This window comes from Cyprinus carpio, unplaced genomic scaffold (assembly GCF_018340385.1).
Source record: "Cyprinus carpio isolate SPL01 unplaced genomic scaffold, ASM1834038v1 S000006714, whole genome shotgun sequence".
NCBI classification, from domain to species: domain Eukaryota; kingdom Metazoa; phylum Chordata; class Actinopteri; order Cypriniformes; family Cyprinidae; genus Cyprinus; species Cyprinus carpio.
This window is the reverse complement of record NW_024879320.1, coordinates 195,644-218,950: the sequence shown is the minus strand read 5'-3', so window position 1 is coordinate 218,950 and position 23,307 is coordinate 195,644. Positions and strand designations below refer to the sequence as shown.

At 42.3% G+C, this 23,307-nt stretch overlaps 1 protein-coding gene across 2 annotated transcripts in view; it reads left to right on the top strand.

Annotated features, from left to right (window-relative positions):
• The window catches only part of LOC109064939 (A disintegrin and metalloproteinase with thrombospondin motifs 16-like), a 69,703-nt gene that overhangs the window by 14,350 nt on the left and 32,046 nt on the right, over nucleotides 1-23,307 (top strand). Inside the window, exons 4-10 of one of the 2 annotated variants that reach the window (XM_042755517.1) lie at nucleotides 564-873; nucleotides 1,373-1,575; nucleotides 2,875-2,958; nucleotides 3,607-3,766; nucleotides 11,492-11,597; nucleotides 11,675-11,812; nucleotides 18,381-18,534. In XM_042755517.1, the coding sequence (XP_042611451.1) occupies nucleotides 564-873; nucleotides 1,373-1,575; nucleotides 2,875-2,958; nucleotides 3,607-3,766; nucleotides 11,492-11,597; nucleotides 11,675-11,812; nucleotides 18,381-18,534 (1,155 nt within the window). Of the gene's footprint in view, nucleotides 1-563; nucleotides 878-1,372; nucleotides 1,576-2,874; nucleotides 2,959-3,606; nucleotides 3,767-11,491; nucleotides 11,598-11,674; nucleotides 11,813-18,380; nucleotides 18,535-23,307 lie in introns of those variants that run through there. The other variant, XM_042755518.1, reaches the window with a different exon arrangement.

Genomic DNA, 23,307 nt, shown 5'->3' with positions numbered 1-23,307 from the left:
TAGGGCTTAACAATTTGGGAAAATCTTGAAAATGTGGGTATTAACTCATTACAACAACAGTGAACATAATTATATATATAGATTTATGCTTGTGTTTTCATATATGATTTATGCTTGTGTTTTCATATATCACTGTTTTTGACCCATTTATTTTGCTGGTTTGTCAGCAGAGTTAGATTGAAGAGATTCTGTGTTCATTTTTGCATGCATTTCAGCATCTCAAAGCGGCTCGATTCACAGTACATGAGCCAAGGTGCTATGAGATGTTGAGACACACTGTATTTCTAAAACAGGCAGTGCATACAGTATATGTATTTGGTTAAATCATAGCCTTTGTGATTTGTCTCACACATTAAGCCATATCACAAAAACAATTTTATTATTATGTAGCCCTAGATGTACTTTCTCTGGATGAGCTTTCATTATTCTCTCTCTTTTGCTGCCTTGCAAGCACTGCTGTTTCCTTCAGGAAATGGACACATGCACATGTTGTGAGTATGCATGGAGAGTGCAGCGTTTCTTGATCAGATGCCGAGTCATTGACAAGTGTGTTTTCTCTCTAGTCAGGTTTGATCAGAACTCAGGATGCGGATTACTTCTTGAAGCCACTGCACCCACATCAGGCACTTCTGGAGAACTTCACAGCACCATCAGACCACCATCCCCACATCCTATACAAGAGATCCACACCAGCACAGACAAACACAGGCAGAAACAGGAGGTCAACTGAGCCAAAGACAATCAGCAGAAGACATTTGGCCGTCCCATATCTGGGGAGAACCACACAGACGGATCCAGAGGAGTACCAGCGTACACTGCACAGTCATGATGGCACATGGCAGAGACAGCACTTCTGTGGAAGACGGAAGAAATGTATGTAAGGACATTCTCTCTCCAACCGCACCTTCAGAGTCTCTAACACTAAGCTGCGTTCCATTACATGGTGCTGGACTGTCAAAAACGCTCATTAGGAGGGAAGGGGGGCATTCTTTAAACAATGTTTTCATATGTAAAGAGGTCACAGCTGCTCAAGGGTCAGTTTGAATATGTTTTCATTACATCATCACACCTGTATTGTGTTTGGTCAGGGATAAATAATCTTCACCTACTCTAAACAAACACCAAATCTTCGCATTGCATTTGAACCCTGAGTAATATTTTATGAACCAAGTAACCAAATCTTATGTGGGATGTGAGGTAACAGCTAATACAGTTTGACACACATGGCATGCATTAATGTCATGTATGGGCCGGAGTTTTCCAGACACAGATTCAACTTTTTGCTGAACTAGTAATGCATTTTCTTTGGGGAACCAGCATTGACTGTGTTAGTGTGACCTAGTATTGATGTCATCTTGGTCCTGTGTTTCAGACATGCCTAAACCTCCTGAGGACGATATCTATATTTTTCCGGATGAATATAAGTTCATGCCCAGAGGGAAACGATCCATTATGTTCAAACCTCAGAAGCACCAGAGGCTAAATGTGGAGACCCTAGTGGTGGTCGACCGCAAGATGATGGACAATCATGGCCATGAGAATATAACCACATATGTCCTTACTGTTCTTAACATGGTAAGTCATCCATCCATTTGCCCATCCATCTAACTATCTTTACATCCATGGAATCATCCACCCATGTATCCATACATGCATCCATTCATGCATCCATCCAGATATCAATGCATCCATCCATCCATCCCTCTATACTTTTATGAATCCATTCATACATCAATGCACCCATACATGCATTCATTCATGCATCCATCCATCCATGCATCCATCTATCTCCATCCATCCATGCATCCATCTATCTATCCATACATCCATGAGTCCATTTATCCATCATGTTCCCATACACACATTCATTCATGCATCTATCCAACCATATATCCATGCATCCATCAATGCATCTATCCTTTCATCCATGTATCCATTCATGTATCCCTCTGTACATCCATGCATCCATCCAGATATCGATGGATCCATTCAACCATCCATGCACCCAGGGATCTATCATCTGTTCAGTCATTCATGCATCTGTCCATACAGCACATACATCGATTCATCCAGGCATCCATTATGGATCCATCCATCCATGCATTGATTCAGTTATCAATGCATCCATCTGTTCATCCATGCATCCATCCAGAAAACGATGCATCCATTTGTCTGTCCATTTCCCAGTTTATTCTGAGTATGTTCTGAATGCATGGAGAATGATGTCAAGCTGAGGTCAGAGCATGTGTTTTCACTTCATTGTGGCATATCTGGTTGACCAAATGAGCTAGTTAATGATTGCTAAAAGTCAAAGTGAGTCTCTTTGGGGTGAGCACAGTGAAAAATGTAAGCAATGATGAAAACACTCTTTTAGACTAATGGAAATAGGATCGCGTTACATGTTATGAACATATCCATCAAACTCAGACTTAGTGCAAGTGTTTTAAGAGTTCTGGGTTACAAAGGATTTGTGAAATACTGACACCTGAAACCAAACTGGATGCCTCTTATGTTCGTGTCAGCTGAAGCAAAGACAAAATAGTAGGAATGAAAGACCTTGTATTGGGACTAAGTGTTTGTATTTATGATACCTGAGCTTTTTAAACCATCTTAAGGACTTTATCTTCAGCTCTGTTTCAAGGACCAATGAAATGTGGGATTAGGGATTCCCTTAAGTACATATGGTATGCCTCCAAGGTGAGGCTTTGAAGAACTTTGGAGAAACATACCAGCCATACACTTCTCATATTTCAAAAGAGACACTTATGATTGCTCTGCTCAAAGAAGGTCATTGGGGTTTAGATGCCTCCATGTTAATGCACCACCCTGTAACGTAATTCTGATTTTTCTGTATTGTTGCTTATCTCAACAAAGGTCTCAACACTTTTCAAAGATGGCACGATTGGAGGTGACATCAATGTTGTAATTGTTGGACTAATACTGCTGGATGAAGACCAGGTGAGTTTGAGATGCCATGAACTGTATTGACTGAAGATAATGTGCGTTCAAATGAATATGTTACACCAACAAAAAATATATAATTTTTTAAATAAATGATAGTTAAAACCCTGTGGAGGTGATTGACCTTATGGACCGTGAGAGGTTTAGACAACACCAAGCTTTGAAATCGAATGAAACATTGCTTCAGAAGGTGGATTTTATTGTCCTTTGAGAGGCTTGTCTCCTTCATTCTTTTTGAGACGCTCTATCTGAACAGGTCTCGTTTTTACGATGACAGTTTAATTGGATACACAACATTCCATTGGATTCCAGCCAAAAGTGGGCCAGCAAACAGCTGAAGGGCTCCGTTACTGATACACCTGTGCTAATGTTAATGAAGTTCACGAGGAATGCAGAAAATTGGCCTTATCCCCCTTTTAATTGGAGTAATTAGCCACAGTCACTCAGGATCAGTAACGATAGGCTAATTACCCATAGACTCATTTACTGAGGTGGGGTCAGTAGAGGTAGCAGGTAATTACTCGGCCCAGCGCACGATAAGCAGTTTGAGTAGTTCTTCCAACACTAGTCACCGGCGACATGTGATTGTTTCGTTCTTTTGACTTCATTCTGCTCTTGACTCTAGTTAACGCTCTGCTCCCTCAGGATGGACTAGTGATTAACCATCATGCAGATCACACTCTGAACAGTTTCTGCCAGTGGCAGTCGGGATTGGCCGGACGAGAAGGTCGCCGGCATGATCACGCCATCCTGCTAACCGGGCTGGATATCTGCTCCTGGAAGAATGAACCATGTGACACTCTGGGTAAGGACAACATCTGCTGATCTAACATGCGCTAGTCACATCTTTTGAAGCATCTCACGTGTGAGTGGAATTTAAGACATCATGCTTTTATGATGCAAAAATTTATGTAAACACAGTTCTTTCTTAAGGGATTGTAATCAGATGGGACAAAACATCCAAAATGACAAATTAAAAAGTTTAAAAGTCAGCATAAATGCAGTCTTAAGAGATCTGCCACTGTCTATGATGTTATTAATAATCAAACAGCATTAATATTGAGAAGAAGATAAACTCCGCTCACTGCTCTTGTCTGGCAAACTTGGGTAGTTTTAGAAGCCCTTTGCTGTTACAAATTTTAAAGCACTTTTTGTTTTATTGAACATATTGTTTTTTGTGTTTGTATTTTCTGAAGCTATTTAGATTAAAAGGGCAATTTGTAATAATGTAAAATATGAATGTACAGTGGCATCGGTAACTAAAAACCCTTACTGATGCTGCATTCGCACAGCTATGTGACAGTTTAAGACAAAAACACACTTTTAAGATGATACCAGTTTTTTTCTGGAACCCTGCACAAAATCATTAAAGAGTTCAAAAATCATAGGTGTGTTCTGACATTCAAGCTTAATGACCTAATATATGCTGCTTGTATGGTGATGCTCCACTCAGCTTCAGCTCCACTCAGCTGCTGAACTGTTAAATTATTAGAGGTACAGTAAGAAGCTCTTTCTCTAATAACCTGTTTCCTATGAGAGCTCAAGCTGTTGTCTCCACCCTGTGCCACATAAAAGAATCTCTCCCCACTAACCCCTTACGCCATTAGCAAAGCTAGCCATGCCCTTCAAATGCAAGGCTGTGGTTCAAAGGCTGCTAAGGAGTGTCAATGATTAACACTTGAGTGCAGACTCATGTTCGGAGGTCAAGAGGTCAGGGGTTCTGGGAGATTTCACGTCCCTCACAGGTCATGGACTGGAAGATTAAAGAGCTCCGCTGAACCTTTAATACTAGTGTACACTATTTACATAGTCTGAGAAAACCACCGTATGCATTGAATTGCCTTCATGCATCATTTCCGCACATGACAGGGTCTTAAGAGAAAGAGATATTGAAATATATATTTGTTATAGTGTTAAAAGCTCATTTATGAGATGGCAACATGTTTTAGTAACATGATTTGATTTGATTTATTCTACAGCACTAGAATCAATACATAATTTTTCTTCTTCTTCTTCTTTGTCCCAATTTTCAGTAAGGCCAGAAGACACAAATAAATCACCACATGCTCTGGTGCAACACATTTGTGCAATACATGCAAGTATTTAATCACTCTCTGTGTATGTGTCAAAAAACTGCACATATATTAAGCGATTAAATCAAAGGATAATAAATCAGACTCCTTTGGTCCTTTTGGGGTTTGACTTTGGTCCACTTCATGGGGTTTGGACTTCATCGCCACAGTTTTTGTATTAAAGAGTTAGAAAGTCATTATTTGTTGTAAAATACAGTTCCCTTAGATCTCAGACACAACTTTCTACAGTTAATATACTACTCCTATCCGTTGACAGCCTAGTATATAATGTGTTTCAGATTCATGCTGGTTGAAGTAACTCGGATATCTGTTCAGATTTCCTCTAATGGACTCAAAACAACTGGATTAGATCTGTAGCTCTTGAACTAGCACTGGTGAAACAAATGCACTCGAAACCTTGATCTGATTACAGCAGTTCATCAGTTGCAGTCTCGCACAGTAAAAAATCTTGCGTTTACTGCCCTCTCTTCTCAGCAATATGGATTATATGCACAACGGTGCTTCAAAAGTTTGGGGTCATTAAGATTTTTATTTACTTATTTTATTTTTAATTTCTTTGAATATTTTGTTTTTCCAAAAAGGACATTAAATTGATCAAAAGTGGCAGTAGAGACATTTATAATGTTACAAAAGATTTCTAATTCAAATAAATGCTTTTTGAACTTTCTATTTATCTGTGAATCCTGGAAAAAAAAAAAAGTATCACGGTTTCCACAAAAATATTGTGCAGCACAACTGTTTTCAACATTGATAATAATCAGAAATGTTTCTCAAGCAGCAGATCATCATATTAGAATGATTTCTGAAGATCATGTGACGCTGAAGACTGCAGTAATGATGCTGAAAATACAGCTGCACATCACAGAAATAAATTACAGTTTAACAGATATTCACATGGAAACAGCTATTTTACATTGTAATAATATTACTGTTTTTATTTTTTTATTTTTTACAGTATTTTTGATCAAATAAATGAAGCCTTAGGGAGCATAAAATACGTTCCTCTTCAGGAACTCGAGCTGCGTCGAAACGCTTTGGGGAACGCGCTTAGCGTGAGCGACTCTGAATATCGTGTGTAATCTGTCTCATGGAAGAGTGTGACGTCACGGGCGGGGTGACGTAAGCGACCAGGAAGCTATAAATACACATGCCGCACAGCTGGCATCAGCTTCGCGTCTTTCAGCAAGCGCTCTGTGTGTGCATGTCATTCTGTCTTGTCAGTCTTATTTTTTGTTGTTTGTCACTATTAGCTCCTCAAAGAGTAAGCAATAGTCAAAGAGCAAAGCTAAGATGAGACATTTGAAAGGCGAATCCAGATCAGCGTTTCAGATTGTGTGTTCCTCCCTGCCCTCGCTACATCACGAGTGGGGATACACACAGTCTGTGCGCGATCTGCCTGGGATCGAAGCACGCTGATTCAGCTCTTGAGGGAGCCGTCTGCCTGCACTGTGTACGGCCAGTGCGGATGCTTCGATCCCGGAGGGCTTTCCTCGAGAGGGGGTCTTCGCCAGCATTCCTCACGGTGTTGGTCCCGCTTTCGCCGAGGCGGAGCGGCGCCTGCATTCGCTGGGTTCGCAGATAGATCTGCTGGAGGGAATGGAGACGGGCGCTTCCCTATCTCCTACCTCACCCGCCAGATCTGCCTGATCTCTGGGTTCGGAAGCCCGAGCTCCGGTCCTTCCACCCGAGTAACGGCCGCGACGCACCGCCTTTCTTTCTCCGAGGAGATTGACACGGAGGGTGTCGATGAGCTCACAGTTACACAAACATCAGCTGCATAAACCTCAGTTGCACAGAAAACACATCCACAAGCATATTATGCCTAAACATTATAACGAGCAGCATTAATGAGGAGCGCAGCTCGCACAGTCAGCTCGCGGGAAAAATAAGGGGGCTGACTGTGCTTCTCGCATATCTGGGGACGGGCTGGAGACGGCTTTTCCTATCTCCACCCGTGTTCCCTAGATCTAGAGTTCGTTCTCGAGGCTCGGAAGCCCGGGCTGCGGTTTCTTCCCCCTCTGACCGTGAACTCACAGCTGCAGCTATTTATCTCAGAGGAGATTAATATTGTTTGTGTGACTAAGCGGCTCCCACTTTCAGTTTTGATGTGAATCTTACCAAACCAGACCGTGTTTACTAGTCTGATTGGTTAGCTGCATTTAATTCTGAGGAATTAAATTCAGTATTTATCTGACTGAGAAGTTAGATATGAATTTTATCACAAGCCAGACCATGTTTACTCGTCTGCTTGTTTGGCTCCATTTAATATTGAGGAATTAAATGAGGCATTTATCTGACTGAAAGAAGTTAGATATATAATTTTTTGATTCTTGATCTGAATCTTACCATGCCAGACCATGTATACTTGTCTGGTTGTTTAGCTGCATTTAATTCTGTGGAATATAATGACATTTATCTCACTTTGAGAAGATATATATACTGGAGGGGCTGCTGGGCGGGAGCAGCCCTCTCGTTGTACCGTCTCCTCATGTAGGGAGGCGCAGAATCAGAGTGTTGCCGCCCGCGCTCCCCCGCGTCGGGACCAGTGGCTGAAGCAACGCTCTGGGCCAGGGTTTCCCAGCCTAAGCCGGATCTGAGGGCCATGCTTCAGGCTGGGAGGTCCTTGGCTAAGAAGTCCTGACACATCGGTCACGACTGCAGAGGGCGGCCCCTACTGGGGTAGAGTGGTGTTTACACGCATTACACAGTGCCCGTCTCTCCTCAGTGCCCTCAGGAAATCGATCTGCCAACCCTGCCAGAGCTCCAGGGCGCAGCGGTTTCCAGCGAGCGCTGCTCTCAGTTTCTTCCACGCGAGCGTAGCGGTGCTGAGAGGCTCGCAACCCCTTCGGGGGTCTCTAAAATAGTTAGATCGGCTGCTGGGAATGGTGTTTTACTTCAGGCGCCGATTTAGCTGCCTCAGTTACACCAGAGGTCCATCTCGAGAGACTGATTCCCTTAGTAGATCATTTAGCACCATTTGAATGACTGCCAAATGTATCTCAATGGGGCCTGCATATGGCAATAAGGCTATTGCATTCAGTTCGGCTCTTACCGCCGAAATTCAACGGGGTTATTCCGACGTTGGTCGGACCCGAGCAGGCTCTGGTTATGGAACAAAAAGTGAATACCCTATTAGGAAAGGAGGCCATCGAGGTGGTCTCTCCTCAAGACAGGGAATCCGGGGTTTTACAGCCGGTATTTCACAAGTCCCAAGGAAGGATGAGGGGGTTGCGTCCGATCATAGATCTACGTCAGTTAAATAGCTCAGTTATGAGGCTGAAGTTCAAACTGCTTATTCTAAAGCATGTTGTACCACAAATCAGGTCTGAGGACTGGTTTGTTACGACAGATCTCATAGACGCATACTTCCATGTCTCCATCCTTCCACAACACAGGAAGTTTCTGAGGTTCGCTTTCGGGGGCGAAGCGTACCAATATTGAGTACTTCCGTCCAGCCTTGCACTCTCACCCAGCACGTGTACGAAGTGCGTGGATGCTGCTCAAATGGCTCCACTGCGACTGCGAGGCATCCGCATACTAAATTATATCAACGATTGGTTGATTTTTAGCTCAATCAGAGCAGATGGCGGTTCGACATCGAGATGTCGTTCTCGCCCACATGGGGGAGCTGGGTTTGAGACTGAACGCCAAGAAGAGTGTACTTTCTCCAGTTCAGAGAACCACCTATCTAGGCGTAGTATGGGATTCGACCGCGCGATGCAAGCACAATTGTCCCCTGCTCGTATCGAGTCGATCCTCATCTCAGTCGAGAGAGTCAAAGAAGGCCAGTCACTCACTGTCAAACAATTTCAGAGATTGTTGGGTCTGATGGCAGCTGCGTCCAACGTGATACCTCTTGGCCTGCTGTACATGAGACCCCTACAGTGGTGGCCCAAGACCAAGGGATTTTCCCCGAGGGGCAATCCACTTCGAACTATCAAGATCACGCGGCACTGCCTCCGTGCCTTAGACATGTGGAAGAAACCTTGGTTCTTGAATCAGGGCCCGGTGCTGGGAGGTCCTGGTCGCCGTGTAACACTAGCGACGGATGCATCCCTCACTGGTTGGGGTGTGGTCATGAGTGGCCACCCTGCCCGCGGTCTGTGGAGCGGTCGCCATTCTACATGGCATATCAGTTGTCTAGAGATGCTAGCTGTGCATTAAGCATTAAAATTATTTCCTCCCAGACCTGAGAGGTCACCATGTGTTGGTGCGCACCGACAACACAGCGGTGGTCTCTTATATCAACCAGCAGGGAGGTCTGCGTTCATGCCCCTTTTACAAGCTGGCACACCAGATCCTTCTGTGGTCCCAGGATCAACTCCTCTAGCTCAGAGCAGTATATTTTCCTGGGAGGTTGAATGTTGGAGCAGACATACTGTCGAGACAGGGGCCGAGGCCCGGGGAATGGAGGCTTCACCCTGAGGTGGTGAAGCAGATATGGAGAGTTTTTGGACCTCTTTGCGACTCGAGACATCGCAATGTCCCCTCTGGTTCTCTCTAGTTCATTCAGCTCCTCTGTGACTGTACGCTATGGTACAGACCTGGCCGAGGCTTCATCTGTACGCCTTTCCCCTATCGCATTGCTCCCGGGAGTTCTGGCGAGAGTATGCTGGGATGGGGTTCGGCTGTTATTAGTAGCCCCATTCTGGCCGGGCCGAGTATGGTTCTCAGATCTGGTCTCGCTCCTCGACGGCTCTCCACAGGAGATACCGATCAGGACAGACCTACACTCACAGGCGCAGGGCACGATAATTCACCCTCACCTGGAGTTGTGGAAACTGTGGGTGTGGCCCCTGAGGGGGCACAGCTCATAGCATCCGGTCTCTCAACCGAGGTTGTTGAGACCCTCCTCCAATCCAGAGCTCCCTCAACGAGGAAACTGTACGCCCTGAGGTGGAAACTCTTCACCTCATGGTGCAGAGCATGCCAGCTTGACCCAGCTAACTGCCCAGTTGGTACAGTTCTGGAGTTTCTACAAGCCAGGTTCTCTGCAGGGTTGACCCACTCCACCTTAATGGTTTACGTGGCGGTCATTGCGGCCTACCATGTCCCTCTCGGTGGACAATCAGTGGGAAGACACCCCCTACTGATACATTTCCTCCACGGTGCGCTGAGGCTGAGGCCTCCAGTATGGTCCCGTGTCCCCCCTGTGACTTGGTTGTGGTGTTGGAGGCTCTGTAAAGCTCCATTCGAGCCGATCCAAGATATATCAGATAGACATCTGACCTGTTGGCTATTACCTCTCTGAGGAGAGTTGGAGATCTTCAGGCCCTCTCAGTGGCCCCTACTCATTTCACTTTGCGCCCAGCATGGCCAAAGCACTTCTATACCCTCGAGCGGGTTGTGTTCCTTAGTTCCCTCTGTCACACCACAACCAATAGTACTGCAGGCCTTCTGCCCTCCTCCCTTCCGGGAGTCAGACCAGAAGAAGCTAATTGTATGTATCCAGCTCGACACATATGTCCACAGAGCTGCCCTGTGGAGAAAAACAGACCAATTGCTTGTATGCCATGGTCCCCCCAAGAGGGGTTCTTCTGCATCTAAGCAGACTCTTAGTCGTTGGATAGTCGAGGCTATCAACATATCCTATGAGTCCTCTGGTCCTCCCCCGTTGTTGGGAGCCAAGGCTCACCCCACACGGGGTATGGTGGCCTCCAAGGCCTTCTTAGCAGGTGTATCCATGCTGGACATCTGCAACGCTGCGGGGTGGTCCACGCCCTCTACAGTTGCAAGATTTATGGCTTAGACATGCTAGTTACTCCAGGCGCTTCTGTCCTCTCGTCCTAAGCTGTGCTCTTCGGATACACACTAGGCAGGGGTTTGGTAGTCTGGCAGCATTGGTACTCATTCCCCAAAGCGTTTCGACGCAGCTCGAGTTCCTGAAGAGGAACGTCTCTGGGTTACGTATGTAACCCTGGTTCCTCGAGGGAACGAGACGCTGCGTCTCGGAGCCATACCCCCGGCACCCCTGCCGGCGCTTGCTGGTACTCGAAGCTGATGCCAGCTGTGCGGCATGTGCCTTTATAGCTTCCTGGTCGCTTACGTCACCCCGCCCGTGATGTCACACTCTTCCATGAGACAGATTACACACGATATTCAGAGTCGCTCACGCTAAGTGCGTTCCCCAAAGCGTTTCGACGCAGCGTCTCGTTCCCTCGAGGAACTAGGGTTACATACGTAACCTAGAGACGTTTTGTTTTGTTTGTTTGTTTTTTTTGTTTTTTGTTTTTCAAAAAACTTTTTTACCAACTTTTGATCATTGGTGTAGGGTCAGACTATATGAGGTGATCTGGTGTAGATTTATTCTGATCTGGTGTAGACTCTTTGGCTTCTTTAATGAGTTGTACTTCATAACATGTTGCAGTGGTATGCTAGCCTAGACTTACATACCCCTCATCACTCATTCATTCATCCATTTATTGTTTTGATTTCAGGCTTTGCTCCAATCAGTGGGATGTGCAGTAAGTACCGCAGCTGCACGATCAATGAGGACACGGGTCTCGGTCTGGCCTTCACCATCGCCCACGAATCTGGACACAAGTAAGAGTTCACTTAATAATTAATCCTTTGTTTGATTCCCTCAAATCCGGATTCACAAAAGCCTTTTTTTTTCACAGCTTTGGAATGGTCCATGATGGTGAAGGAAATGTGTGCAAGAAGTCGGTTGGAAATATTATGTCTCCTACCTTGGCAGGACACAATGGTTTATTCTCCTGGTCATCCTGTAGCCGACAATATCTAAACAGATTTCTAAGGTGAGGTTTCTTTTGACATCTAGAATTAGTTTCCCAAAGAACAGTTAGGAATGCCAGTATCATGAGCACATTTTTTTTTTACAGTACATCAATACAGTTACAGTGTTGCAGCTGATATTTGTAATGAACTTTGAGGCACTTGGAAAGTCTATCTCAGAATCACATGCTTTACCCATTGGTAGCTCAAAGCGGCATTAGAAGTGCAAAGATATTAACAACCATGCCCTTTACTGAGCATCTCCTGTCCATTAGTCATTCATGCAGAATCACCCAGCGTGAGTCCAGCGAGAGTCTAGACGCCAACCTCATCTTTAAAAGTACTGTAGTATTTCTAGTGCTGTTTTGATTCTGATATCTAAAAGTGAGCAGCTCCAGGGGGTTTTAAATTTCACTTTCTGTCTGAGAGCCACGTCTGTGCTCGTGAAAGTGGATCGGCTTGACCAGTTGCCCTTAAATTACCCGACGTGTCAAATGAATCGGCCTTGTACTCCGTTATCGTGATGAGCTCATCCTCTTCCCTGCCGCCTGGATCAGCAACTCTAGGCCTCAGCGGAAGAAGGGATTCCCTGCCAGGCGTTAGTCAGATGCTCGGAGCTGCTTCACCTGTTTCCTACAGCTCATCTTCCAGCAACGCTTCATGTGGAAGGACTATAGAGGTTGTACCTTAAATGTCATCAGACCCATCTACTCACTAGTTGCTTTCACAGCTTCATTCTTTATAATCGCACTCTTGCAAACTATTCTATCTCAAACTTTCAGTGAAATGTTTTTAAATAATGGAAGCAATCAAAATCAACAAAAGAGCAATGATATATAAGTGCTATAACAAATCTCAGTTAGCTTAAACACAGTACACATAGCCAGGGCTTTTAAATAATATAATAAATAAAATAAAAAAAACAGATAGAATAGAAAAAGAATAGAGCAAACTAGTGTTAGAGATCTTTTTTTTTTTTAAGAATAATGAGTGCTAAAGTTAGAGGGTCAAATAAAGATAAACTATATATAACCTACATTTAGCTTTGACTAATGTTGATGGTATTTAGGCTTCAAAAATCATGTTAATTTGTGTAATTATCATGATGGAGAAAAAACAAACAAACATAAGAATCATAAACGTTTGTTGGTCACAGAGTTTATTTTCTGCATTAATCCAAAAGCTAGTGTTGGGTCTGAGTCCAAATCCTTAACCAGTTGAGTTTGAGTGGGAAACATTTATTGTCATATCACCTTTATGTTGATAATGGAGGAAAAAAAAGTCCAAAATGTCAGAGTCTGTGTCAAAATTTGAGTACAAGTCCACCTCAGTGCATCCGAGTTCATTCATAATTGGATTCTGAGTCCAAATACCCCAAATCTACCAAAAACACGAATGGAAAAATCCTATTTGATATTTGTGTAGATTAAACTGCTGTCCAACAGATGGATCAAAGACATCTCGTTCGATGTGAAATCTTAACTGACCGAAAGATTACGATTGTGTGAGCAGTTGGCTCTTCAGCCTGATGAATGCACTGACGTTAGCAGCGCTGCAGTTGTTAGTGAACGTTCGATATTTATGGGACAGTAAAATTATGGAAGATTTTTTTATTTTAAAAAGAACTCGAGGGGAGAGCCACAGGTGAGGAAATTTTCAAAATGTTGGACACTTCCATGGTAGAAGGACATCTGAGGTGGGAAAAATGTACATCTGTTTGCACTGATGGATCAAAGACATCTCGTCCAAAGGAGTCAACTTTCTCAATGACCAGGCACAGGAGTGGAGTTGTCACCTGAATTTAAGCCATAAATACAAAGATCGCAGCCACTCACTGTATGCTTCATCCTCAAGCACTTGCATCGAAGTAAATGGCACCTGACCTACATGATGTGTTGGAAGTAGTACAGTAGTAGCGGCTGTCAGCTTCATGAATTCAAGACCACTGAAGTCACGTCCCTTGGCACAGAGATGGGGGCAGCTCATGGTCGGCTACTGCTCTGCTACTACTATATATATATATATATATATATATATATTTACTACTATATATATATATATATATATATAAATAACTGAATAGTAAATTACTGTTCAGTGTTCAATACTTTTGTTGCAGATTTTAGGCAATATTATTTTTAACTGTCAAATCTGTTTTATAACAATTTGTTGTATTTTATGAAATATAGAATTTAATAAATGTTGTGTATTTAACATCAGAGAAATAAGGCTACAAACAGAACTGATGTTCTGGCATTGCATTTGCATCATGAGTTTTCTTTTGGGGTGCCACAGAAGGATTCACCCTACACAAGGGGCCTCCTGATGAAAAAGTTGGTGTAGGGAACCAGGATTAGTCTACAAAAATACTTCATCACTGCAGCACTCTATCTCCCTGAATACTATATACACAGACGTCACTCTCATTGGTAGTTCCCCTTTATTTGAATAATGCTAAACTTTTCTCAACTTTCTTAAATCCATGGACATCACTGTCACTCATGTCGACGGAAATCCAGCTTTCTATTGAAAATGAATATGTGATGCTTTGTTGCTGGCAGTGTGAAAAGGGCTTTAGCCAAAGGAGTCAATTCGTCTCACTTAGTTCTGCAAACCTGCAGCGGCTTCAGTGTCAGCAGGGTCTGCCTGTGAACCACAGCTTTCCCAGGACTGTGTGGGCATCTGAAGGCAACAAAGTGCAGAGCGATCATCCCTCAGTTCTCTTTCCACACCCACGACACCCCAAAAACAGCAGCATGCTGCAGATAAAATACAGCGACTCTGTCTCCGTCAGCTGTCCTCCCATCTGTTTCCCATCCTCATCAGCAGCCTCACCTACGTCATCACGTGCCTGTCGACATACAGCCTCCAGATCACAGACCTTCAAGTAGCTGCTCTCAGACCTTCTGTCCTTCCTCTACATAACCCTCTGCTTTTATCACTAATAAAACAGAGCTTGAAAGGGAGTGCTTCCCGAGCTTCTCTGTCTTATAGCTGTCGCTCGCCTTAATTTGAGGAGGAAACTTAAAGAAGTGACACTGGGAGAACTGAATCAGATTCATCTGACGCAGACATTCCTGCCTCTACGGCCCAGATGCTGCCACATTGATCCATCTCCAGATAATTGGAAGCAGGACTTACATGTGCTGCATGAACAGGGCTTCCCTTCACAGGATGCACTGAATCACTGAGGGATTCTGGGATCGCTGGACTAATTATAGTGGATTGTTCTGCAACAAGAACATCTACAGATACAAAGTGTTCGAGTGACACCATATAAAGAACAAGCACAAGTGAAGTCACCCACTACTAGTCAACACAGACCCAATGCTTCAACTAGTTGCTGATCTAAAGAGCTGACAGACTAATCTGACAGAGAGCTTCAAAACATCACTTATTTGGTAGTGATGAGAATAAACTCAAGTAGAACTAGTTTAGTTTAGTTTAGTTTAGTTTAGAACTGTGTCCTTAGTTTAGTTTAGTTTAGTTTAGTTTAGTTTAGTTTAGTTTAGTTTAGTTTAGTTTAGTTTAGTTTAGTTTAGTTTAGTTTAGTTTAGTTTTATTGATTCATATAGTACATTTAATTAGAGGTGACCCCGAATAGTCGAAGATTCGATGCTGCGATAGGAGGAGCCTGATTTGATACCAGTCTCACAGTCAAATATTCATGGGGTGTTATGATCATGCCATTTTGGCTATATGGGGGTGCTCAATGACTTATTTCACATATTACTACTGGTTTCACTTTCCATTATCCTTGACCAACAGAGAAGCATCTTGGCAGCAAAGATTTAAAACTTAAACAAGACTCAAATTGACAGGCAGAGTGAAAAACTGTATTTTTTCGATCAGGCCGGTTTATATATATATATATATACAGGTGCTGGTCATATAATTAGATATATATATATATATATATATATATATATATATATATATATATATATATATATCATGTGTATATATATTTTTTTTTTTAATCTCCTATAAGATGCATTAGGTTGAGTTGCGCTGCAGTAAAGTGCTTTATTGTAGTACTATGGTTATCATCTCTTCAGTGCACAGTGCAAGCAGGGCAAACAACAATGCAGAATATTAATAACTATGACTGGGACTGTCATATACACAACAGTTATAATGAGAACACTATTATAATAAAACTCTGTGAATTTGCTAGAGTTTAGTTGCTGTGTTTCTGCATGTTGTTACGTGAAGAACGCGTCCACAAAAGGAGTTCATTCAGAGCCGCGCAAACACGTTCATGCATTCGGGACATTTTGTGCAGATAGCCTATACGTCATAATATTAATGGTATGTTGTATACATAATGAAGCATATTCTATATGAGATAAATGATCCCGGTGATTGAAAATATTAACGTTATATCATAATATTAACGTTATATTGTATAAATAATGAAGCATATTCTAAATAAGATAAATGATGAGTTAAATCCCATTGATTAAAAACCTGCTGCTTCATTCTGCTGGTCATCTTCAGCACGCAGCTCAAAACAGAAATGCAGAACATTAACGTTAACGGTAACGGTAACGCAATACATAACGTTATAATGAGAGCACTACTGTAAAAAATGTTGTGTAATTTCACAGCCAAATTGATCTGTTTATCAAATTTGAGTGCTGGATCAAAAGTAATACCCAAATTCCGAGCAAAAGTGCCACAAGAGTTTTAGATAGGATGGAAGCACATTCAGGCCTTCCAAAGACCAGCACTTCAGTCTTAGAATCATTTAGCTGTAAAAAAAATTCTGCCATCCAAGTTTTAACTTTGCTCACACAATCAATCAAAGACTGGAGAGATATATTGTCATCTGGTTTCATTGGAAGATAAAGCTGGATATCATCTGCATAAAGACAGAACAAAACAGGGCCTAAAACGGAACCCTGTGGTACCCCACATGTACATGTAGCATTGACAGAGGTAAAATTCTCAATAGCTACAGAAAAAGATTATTAGTGTGATTATTAAATTGCAAAGGCAGTGACTGAATTAAATAATTATACAATAAAAGAAAACTAAAAGAGTGACGGGTTTTGGTTTGAAAAAGAAGACATTTAGACAGCCATAAATATTAGTATTGTAATTTTACAGTTGTAATGTAAAATTATTATTATTATTTTCTTAAATACTTTATTTTACAGTAAAATAGTACAATAGTAATATTTCTAATTTTGTTGAATATTTTATTTAGTAATAGTTGCTAATAATCACAATAAAAGTAATTATTTTAAAATTACTATTGTTGTTGTTATTATCAGGGGTCGGCAACCTTTTCCGCATGACGTGCCATTTTTAATTTTTCGGGTTAACCACTGTGCCAAAACAATAGGCCTATCTGATTTTCATGCAATTTTCATAAATAGTTTTTTAAACTTTTCAAAAGTTTCTTACATATATACAGTGTGACTGTACTGAACACTACTGTATGTGTGTGTGTGACAATGCCAATGCATTAAAACCGTTCAGTTTAATCACTGTTCTATATTAATGCACTGCTTTAATTGATGCGCGCACACACACACACACACACACACACACACCACTCGCATACAGAGATCTGAGATTGCGCTGTGCAAAAAGTAACATTCAGAAGCTTGTTGTCAGCGTAACGTATCATTAAAAGTGGACTAATATTAAATAATTTGCAGCTTCATCTTACTTTGCTCTCTCATTAATTCTCACACTTTAACAGTATTTATAGCTCCTAACAGGCTGTGTGACGTTATTACCTCAAAATTAATGTCAGTATGCAGTTTTCCCTGTTGCTCACGTGCCAGCGATTATCCCTCTGCGTGCCACTGTTGGTTAGGGTTAGGGTTAGGGCTGTAGGTTGCTGACCCCTGATTATTATTATTATTATTATTATTATTATAGTCATTCCAAATTTTGCAGCCCGACAGACTTGGATTTCTTTTTCTTTTCTTTCTTTCTTTCTTTTTTTTTATCACAATTACAAACATTTTTATAAATTAAAAATACAAATATTTAAATTAATCAATCAATAAACAAACAAATCAATCAATCAATTCGATTTTTTCCCGCCAAATCCTGCAGCTCTAAACTCAAGTATTGCATGGGTGCAGCAGTGTGCTGATTTTATTGTTAAGATTCTTTCATTGTCAGTTTTGGTTGAGCACCTGTATTAATAGAATTTTTGAAATGTGTGTGTGTTGCATATATTAAGACCTAACAGACCAGTTAATGTGACCCCCATTACAAACATACATCCCACCCAGTCTCGTCATGGAGCGGGCGAGCGGCCCGGAGTGCCTGCTAAACTACTCAGAGCTCATTCAGGGCTTCACTGTGTGTCTGATTGTGTGAAGCACACACTATTAAACAATGTTAAATGCTTTCTCATGATCCTTGATATCGCTTACACACGGAGCCTCACTGTCGGCCCGTATAATAACGGCAGCATTCAATAACATACGTAATGATGAAGTCAGAGGATGTGTTGAAAAGAGAGATGTCTAAATGTAGCCGAGGGAACTCCAGTTGTTATGTTGTCATGGTTTCTGCTCTACTGTATGGGACTCGAGCGGTTTTACAGTAGTGTTTGTGTCTCAGTACTTCACAGGCCACCTGTCTGTCTGACGAGCCCAGCGCCATCCAGGAGTACAAGTACCCTGAGAAACTGCCCGGAGAGCTGTATGACGCCGACACGCAGTGCAAGTGGCAGTTCGGAGAGAAAGCTAAACTGTGCACTCTGGACTTCAAGAAGGCAAGTCCATTAATTTCAGTATTTCATATTGTTTTATATATGAAACCCTCCAGAAAAGACCAGTTTATTCCCCATTAGGTCATGTCAGATGACATGACTGAACATTTTGCACTCTGTAGAGGATGAGCTATTAAGGCCTTGCAGGGACCACTGCTCATTTAGCCTGTTAATGAGGAGAACGTTTACACTGCAAAATCACTACGCCAGAGTGTTAAAACATGTAATTAAAGGATTAGTTAACTCATTTTGCTCTCATCATGTTGTAAAGAGCTTTCCATTCTTGTCAGGAAGTAAAAAAAGACAGAAAGCCTTATGAAATTGCCCAACACATACATTTTATACTTTGACAAAAAAATCAGAAGAATGCACTTCCAAACTCACAAATGGGAACTTCCTACTTGAAGGCAGCATTAGACAGCATGAGTTTCCATTCTGTTACAAGCTTAACGGTCACACTTTATTTTAAAGTTCAATTCTCGCTATTAACAGACCATTAACCAACCAGGACTTTCTCCTCAATAAACTCCTAATTTGCTGCTTATTAATAGTAAGTAAGGTAGTTGCTAAGTTTAGCTATCAGGAAGGATAAGGGATGTAGAATATGGTCATGCAGAATATGTGCTTTATAAGTACTAACAAGTTAATAGTGAGTATTGGTCCTTATATTAAAGTGTTACCAGCTTAACTAGGTTAGTGCTGGTTTAGTGTTGGTCTCTATAGCTATACTGTTCAAAACAACGTTTTGCTCAACCATGCATGGTCTTTCTGGTTAAGATAGTTAAGAAGACTGGTTGTACTTTGCACACCTGTTTCCAAACATGAACTACCATTCAAAGTCTTGAGGTCTGTAAGACTTTTTGAGAGAAGTCTCTTCTTCTCACCAAGGCTGCACTTGTTTGATCACAAATACCGTAAGAACAGTAATATTGTGAAATATTATTACAGTTTATAATAGTTGTTTTCTATGTGAATATCTGTTCAGCAGTAGAGCACGATCAGGAATGATTCAAGTGAGACTGAACAGAAAATGTGATGCTGCATCACAACACACATGTGCCACATTTTCTATATAATCATATAGTTTTTCCAGGATATGTTGATCTGTAAAATTAGTGTGCAAAATCCAGTCATTCCAATAAGAATCCATTCAACCGAGAGTTTCATGTAAGGGCAAAAAACGTACCCACGCAAATTTAGTTCATTTTTTTTTTTACGTTAGTCAGATTAATTCAGAGCACTGAGCAACAAAAACCTGCTCAGTTTGGAAGTGACTTCTGTATCAGCAGGACCTTTTTTTTTTACTTATGAAATTTTGCAGAAATTAAAGGTGTAAGAAGTTCTGACATGATTTGTCTTCACGTGATTCACATTCACATATTAAAAACATGCAATTTTTAAAAGGGGTGTGTAGATTTTTATAGTCATTGTTTGTCTATTTAAAGAAGTTTGTTAAATGTTTGGACACAAATGTGATGCTTAAAGTGGATTGCAACTCTTTTGTTTTCTTCTCTTTTTTTATTATACATTTTGCAAATTTACAGCAAAAGACGGGAAACATATACCAACTCTGTAAGGCACGCTTAGTAACATGCAAAAAAAAAAAAAAAGGAATGCATGGACTTAGTTGAACAAAATTTTAAATCTGGACAGCAGTAACAATTATCTATACTTTTTTTTATTATTATTATTATTTGAAGCTTTAAAAAACTCTCACAAAAAAAAACTGAAAAAATAAAGTAAAGGAATGTTTAACATTTCTTCCATTTACTTGTGTGAATATTATATTTACGCACCAAAATTACCATTTTCAAAAAGTCAGAAAATTGGGGTTTCAGAATATTCTAAAAAAAAAAAAAAAAAAGAAAGAAACATGAAATTCTCTAAAATTATTGTATGAATATTATTAATTTTCACTAAACACCGACTGTCTCTCCCAAACATTTAGAGGTAGTAGAAAAGCTGTTCAGGAGTTTCAGGAATGCAACTTTTTGCACACTTTTTCCACCAATGTCTCTGTGTTTTGTGTGAACGTTTGACCTGCATCCTGAGAGTCTGATGCACAAATGCCCTGATCTGTGCTGTTATACTCACGAGCGATTGCTCATAATATCAGGAGAGCATGGTCTTTATTTCTCTATTGCTCAGATCAGCTGTAAAGTTCTATAATGCAGGAATTCAGGTCTGAACTCAATAGAGATTTGCTGAAGTAATTTTTCCACTGTGTTGTCTATACATCTAAAATTGGAGCTCTCCCTAGAGAAATCTGCTGGAGTGCGGCTCCAGCCGATCCCTCTCCAGTCCCACTCACTCTCGTGAAGCAGACGCAGAGCTAAATATACTTTGGAGGGATGCCAGTGAGAATCTCTGTTCTCTGCACTCATATTGTCCTGATCTCACCTAACTGTACTGTACTACAGTCGATGAAATGAGGCGAGAGACTGGGCACTGATGCCACCGACTGACACAAATCAAGATGAACGTTAATTATTCAGCACAAACAAGCTATGATCAAGAAACACATTTCACTTTTAGCACACAGATTTCATTATATATGTCCTGTAAATATGCACTTAGCCATTTTTCTTTATGTTGTTCTGGCCGATACCACAGACGTTATACTGACTACTATTGGCGTGGATGTATGATTGCAGTAGCACTACCGTATTTACAGGTGTTTTTCTCACCCAGTTACTAAGTAGCAAGTTATCAGTTTTGTTCAGGTCATGATTTCAACATTGGAGAATGAAATAGCTTCTTTCTGGACAACTAATATGACTTAAAGGGACAGTTCAACCCCCCATCATTTATTCGCCTTCATTTATTCATGGATGTAAATGGCTACCGGCAACTGTTTGGTTACCAAAATATCCATTTAATCTCAGTTTTGAGCTGCAACTCAATGTATGGATCTAAATACTATTCAAATAATTTACTTTAGGGCTAAAACTTATTAACAGTGGAAATATTTGTTTAGTAAGGACTCATTAAAGTGATCGTAAGTGAAAGACATTTATAATGTTACAGAAGATTTATATTTTAAACAAATGCTGTTCTTTTGAACTTTCTATTCATCTTTGAATTCTGAAAAAAATAAAATGTATCACAGTTTCTAGAAAAACATTTTGTGCAGCACAACTGTTTTCAACATTGATAATAATCAGAAATGTTTCTTGAGCAGCAAATCATCATATTAGAATGATTTCTGAAGATCATGTGACACTGAAGACTGGAATAATGATGCTGAAATTCAGCTTTGAACACAGAAATTAATCACATTTGACAGTATATCCACACAGAAAACAGCTATATTTTTACTGTATTTTTGATCAAATAAGTGCAGCCTTGGAGAGCAGAAGAGACCCAAAAACAATCTTACCATGCCCAAACATTTGACCGGTATTGTATAAGTAAGTACATAATGTGGCGGGGTGAAGTAGGACACGACACGAGGATGAGGGTAAGTTCCCCGAAGGGTGGATTTTATTTAACTGAAAAGGCGGTGCGGTGAGGTGGTTTGGGCATTCGGTGCTCGGCGTCTTGTCTGTGAGGTGCTGCTAGTGCAGTGTGGGTCCGTGCTCTCTCCGTGGGCGGTGGGGCTGGCGGTCACACGCGCTGCTGCCTAGAGGCAGAGGAAAAGACAAAGTTAGCCGGCTCTTGTGGAGACATCTCTCACCTCTGTGCCCGCTTGCCGGGTTTAAATAGGCAGCGGCTGATGGCACGCAGGTGTGGCCGCTCAGCCCGTGATGAGTAGGCACAGGTGTGCCTGTGCTGTTGCCAGGGCGACGCTGATGAGGTGCTCGGGACACGCGTCACCCCCCCCCCCCCCCCCCCCCCCCCCCCCCAAGCGTCGTCCTAGTCCTCTGGAGCAGTGGGGAGATCGGGGGAGGGCGGGGAGTGGAGCCTGACAGACCTGCGAAAGCTGACCACAGCCGGGAGAGTCCGTCGGCGTTGGCGTTGGCCGTCCCCGCCCGATGTCGTAGGGTGAAGTGGAAGTCCTGGAGCGCCAGGAACCATCGCGTCACCCTGGCGTTGGTCTCCTTCGCCCGGGCCATCCACTGCAGGGGGGCGTGGTCCGTGACGAGGGTGAAGTGGTGGCCGAGAAGGTAATAGTGGAGCTCCAGGACTGCCCACTTTACAGCCAACGCTTCCCTCTCTACGGTGGCATATCGTTGCTCTGCGGGAGTCAGCTTTCGGCTGATGTACATCACCGGGTGTTCACCAACGACCAGTTCCATCGACAAGACGGCCCCCAACCCCATGTCGGATGCGTCCGTTTGCAGCAGGAAGTGGCGGTTGAAGTCAGGGGCACGGAGGACCGGTTCCGTCGTCAGGGCGGCCTTGATGTTCAGGAATGCGGCTTCTGTTTCGGAGTTCCACCCGACTTTCTCCGGCTGCCCCTTCCTGGTCAGGTCTGTCAGGGGAGAAGGAGGAGATGTTAGGGATAAAGCAGCGATAATATTCCGCCAACCCCAAAAAGGCCCGTACCTGTCTTATAAAAGCTGCCACCTTCTCATAAAGTATAACCACCACCCTACCCACCTGATATCCCAAATGCTTGGCATACCCCAAGTATTTGGCTTCGGTAAGGGCCAGATGACACTTCCGGGGGTTGGCGTAACTGGTCCAACCTTTTCCATGACTGTATATGGGCCTTGCCAAGTAGCCAGGAACTTGCAGGCAGCCATGGGCACCAGGACCAGGACGTGGTCTCCTCGCTGGAACTCCCATGGTTGGGCCGCCCGGTTGTACTGTCGTTGCTGCGCCTGTTGGGCC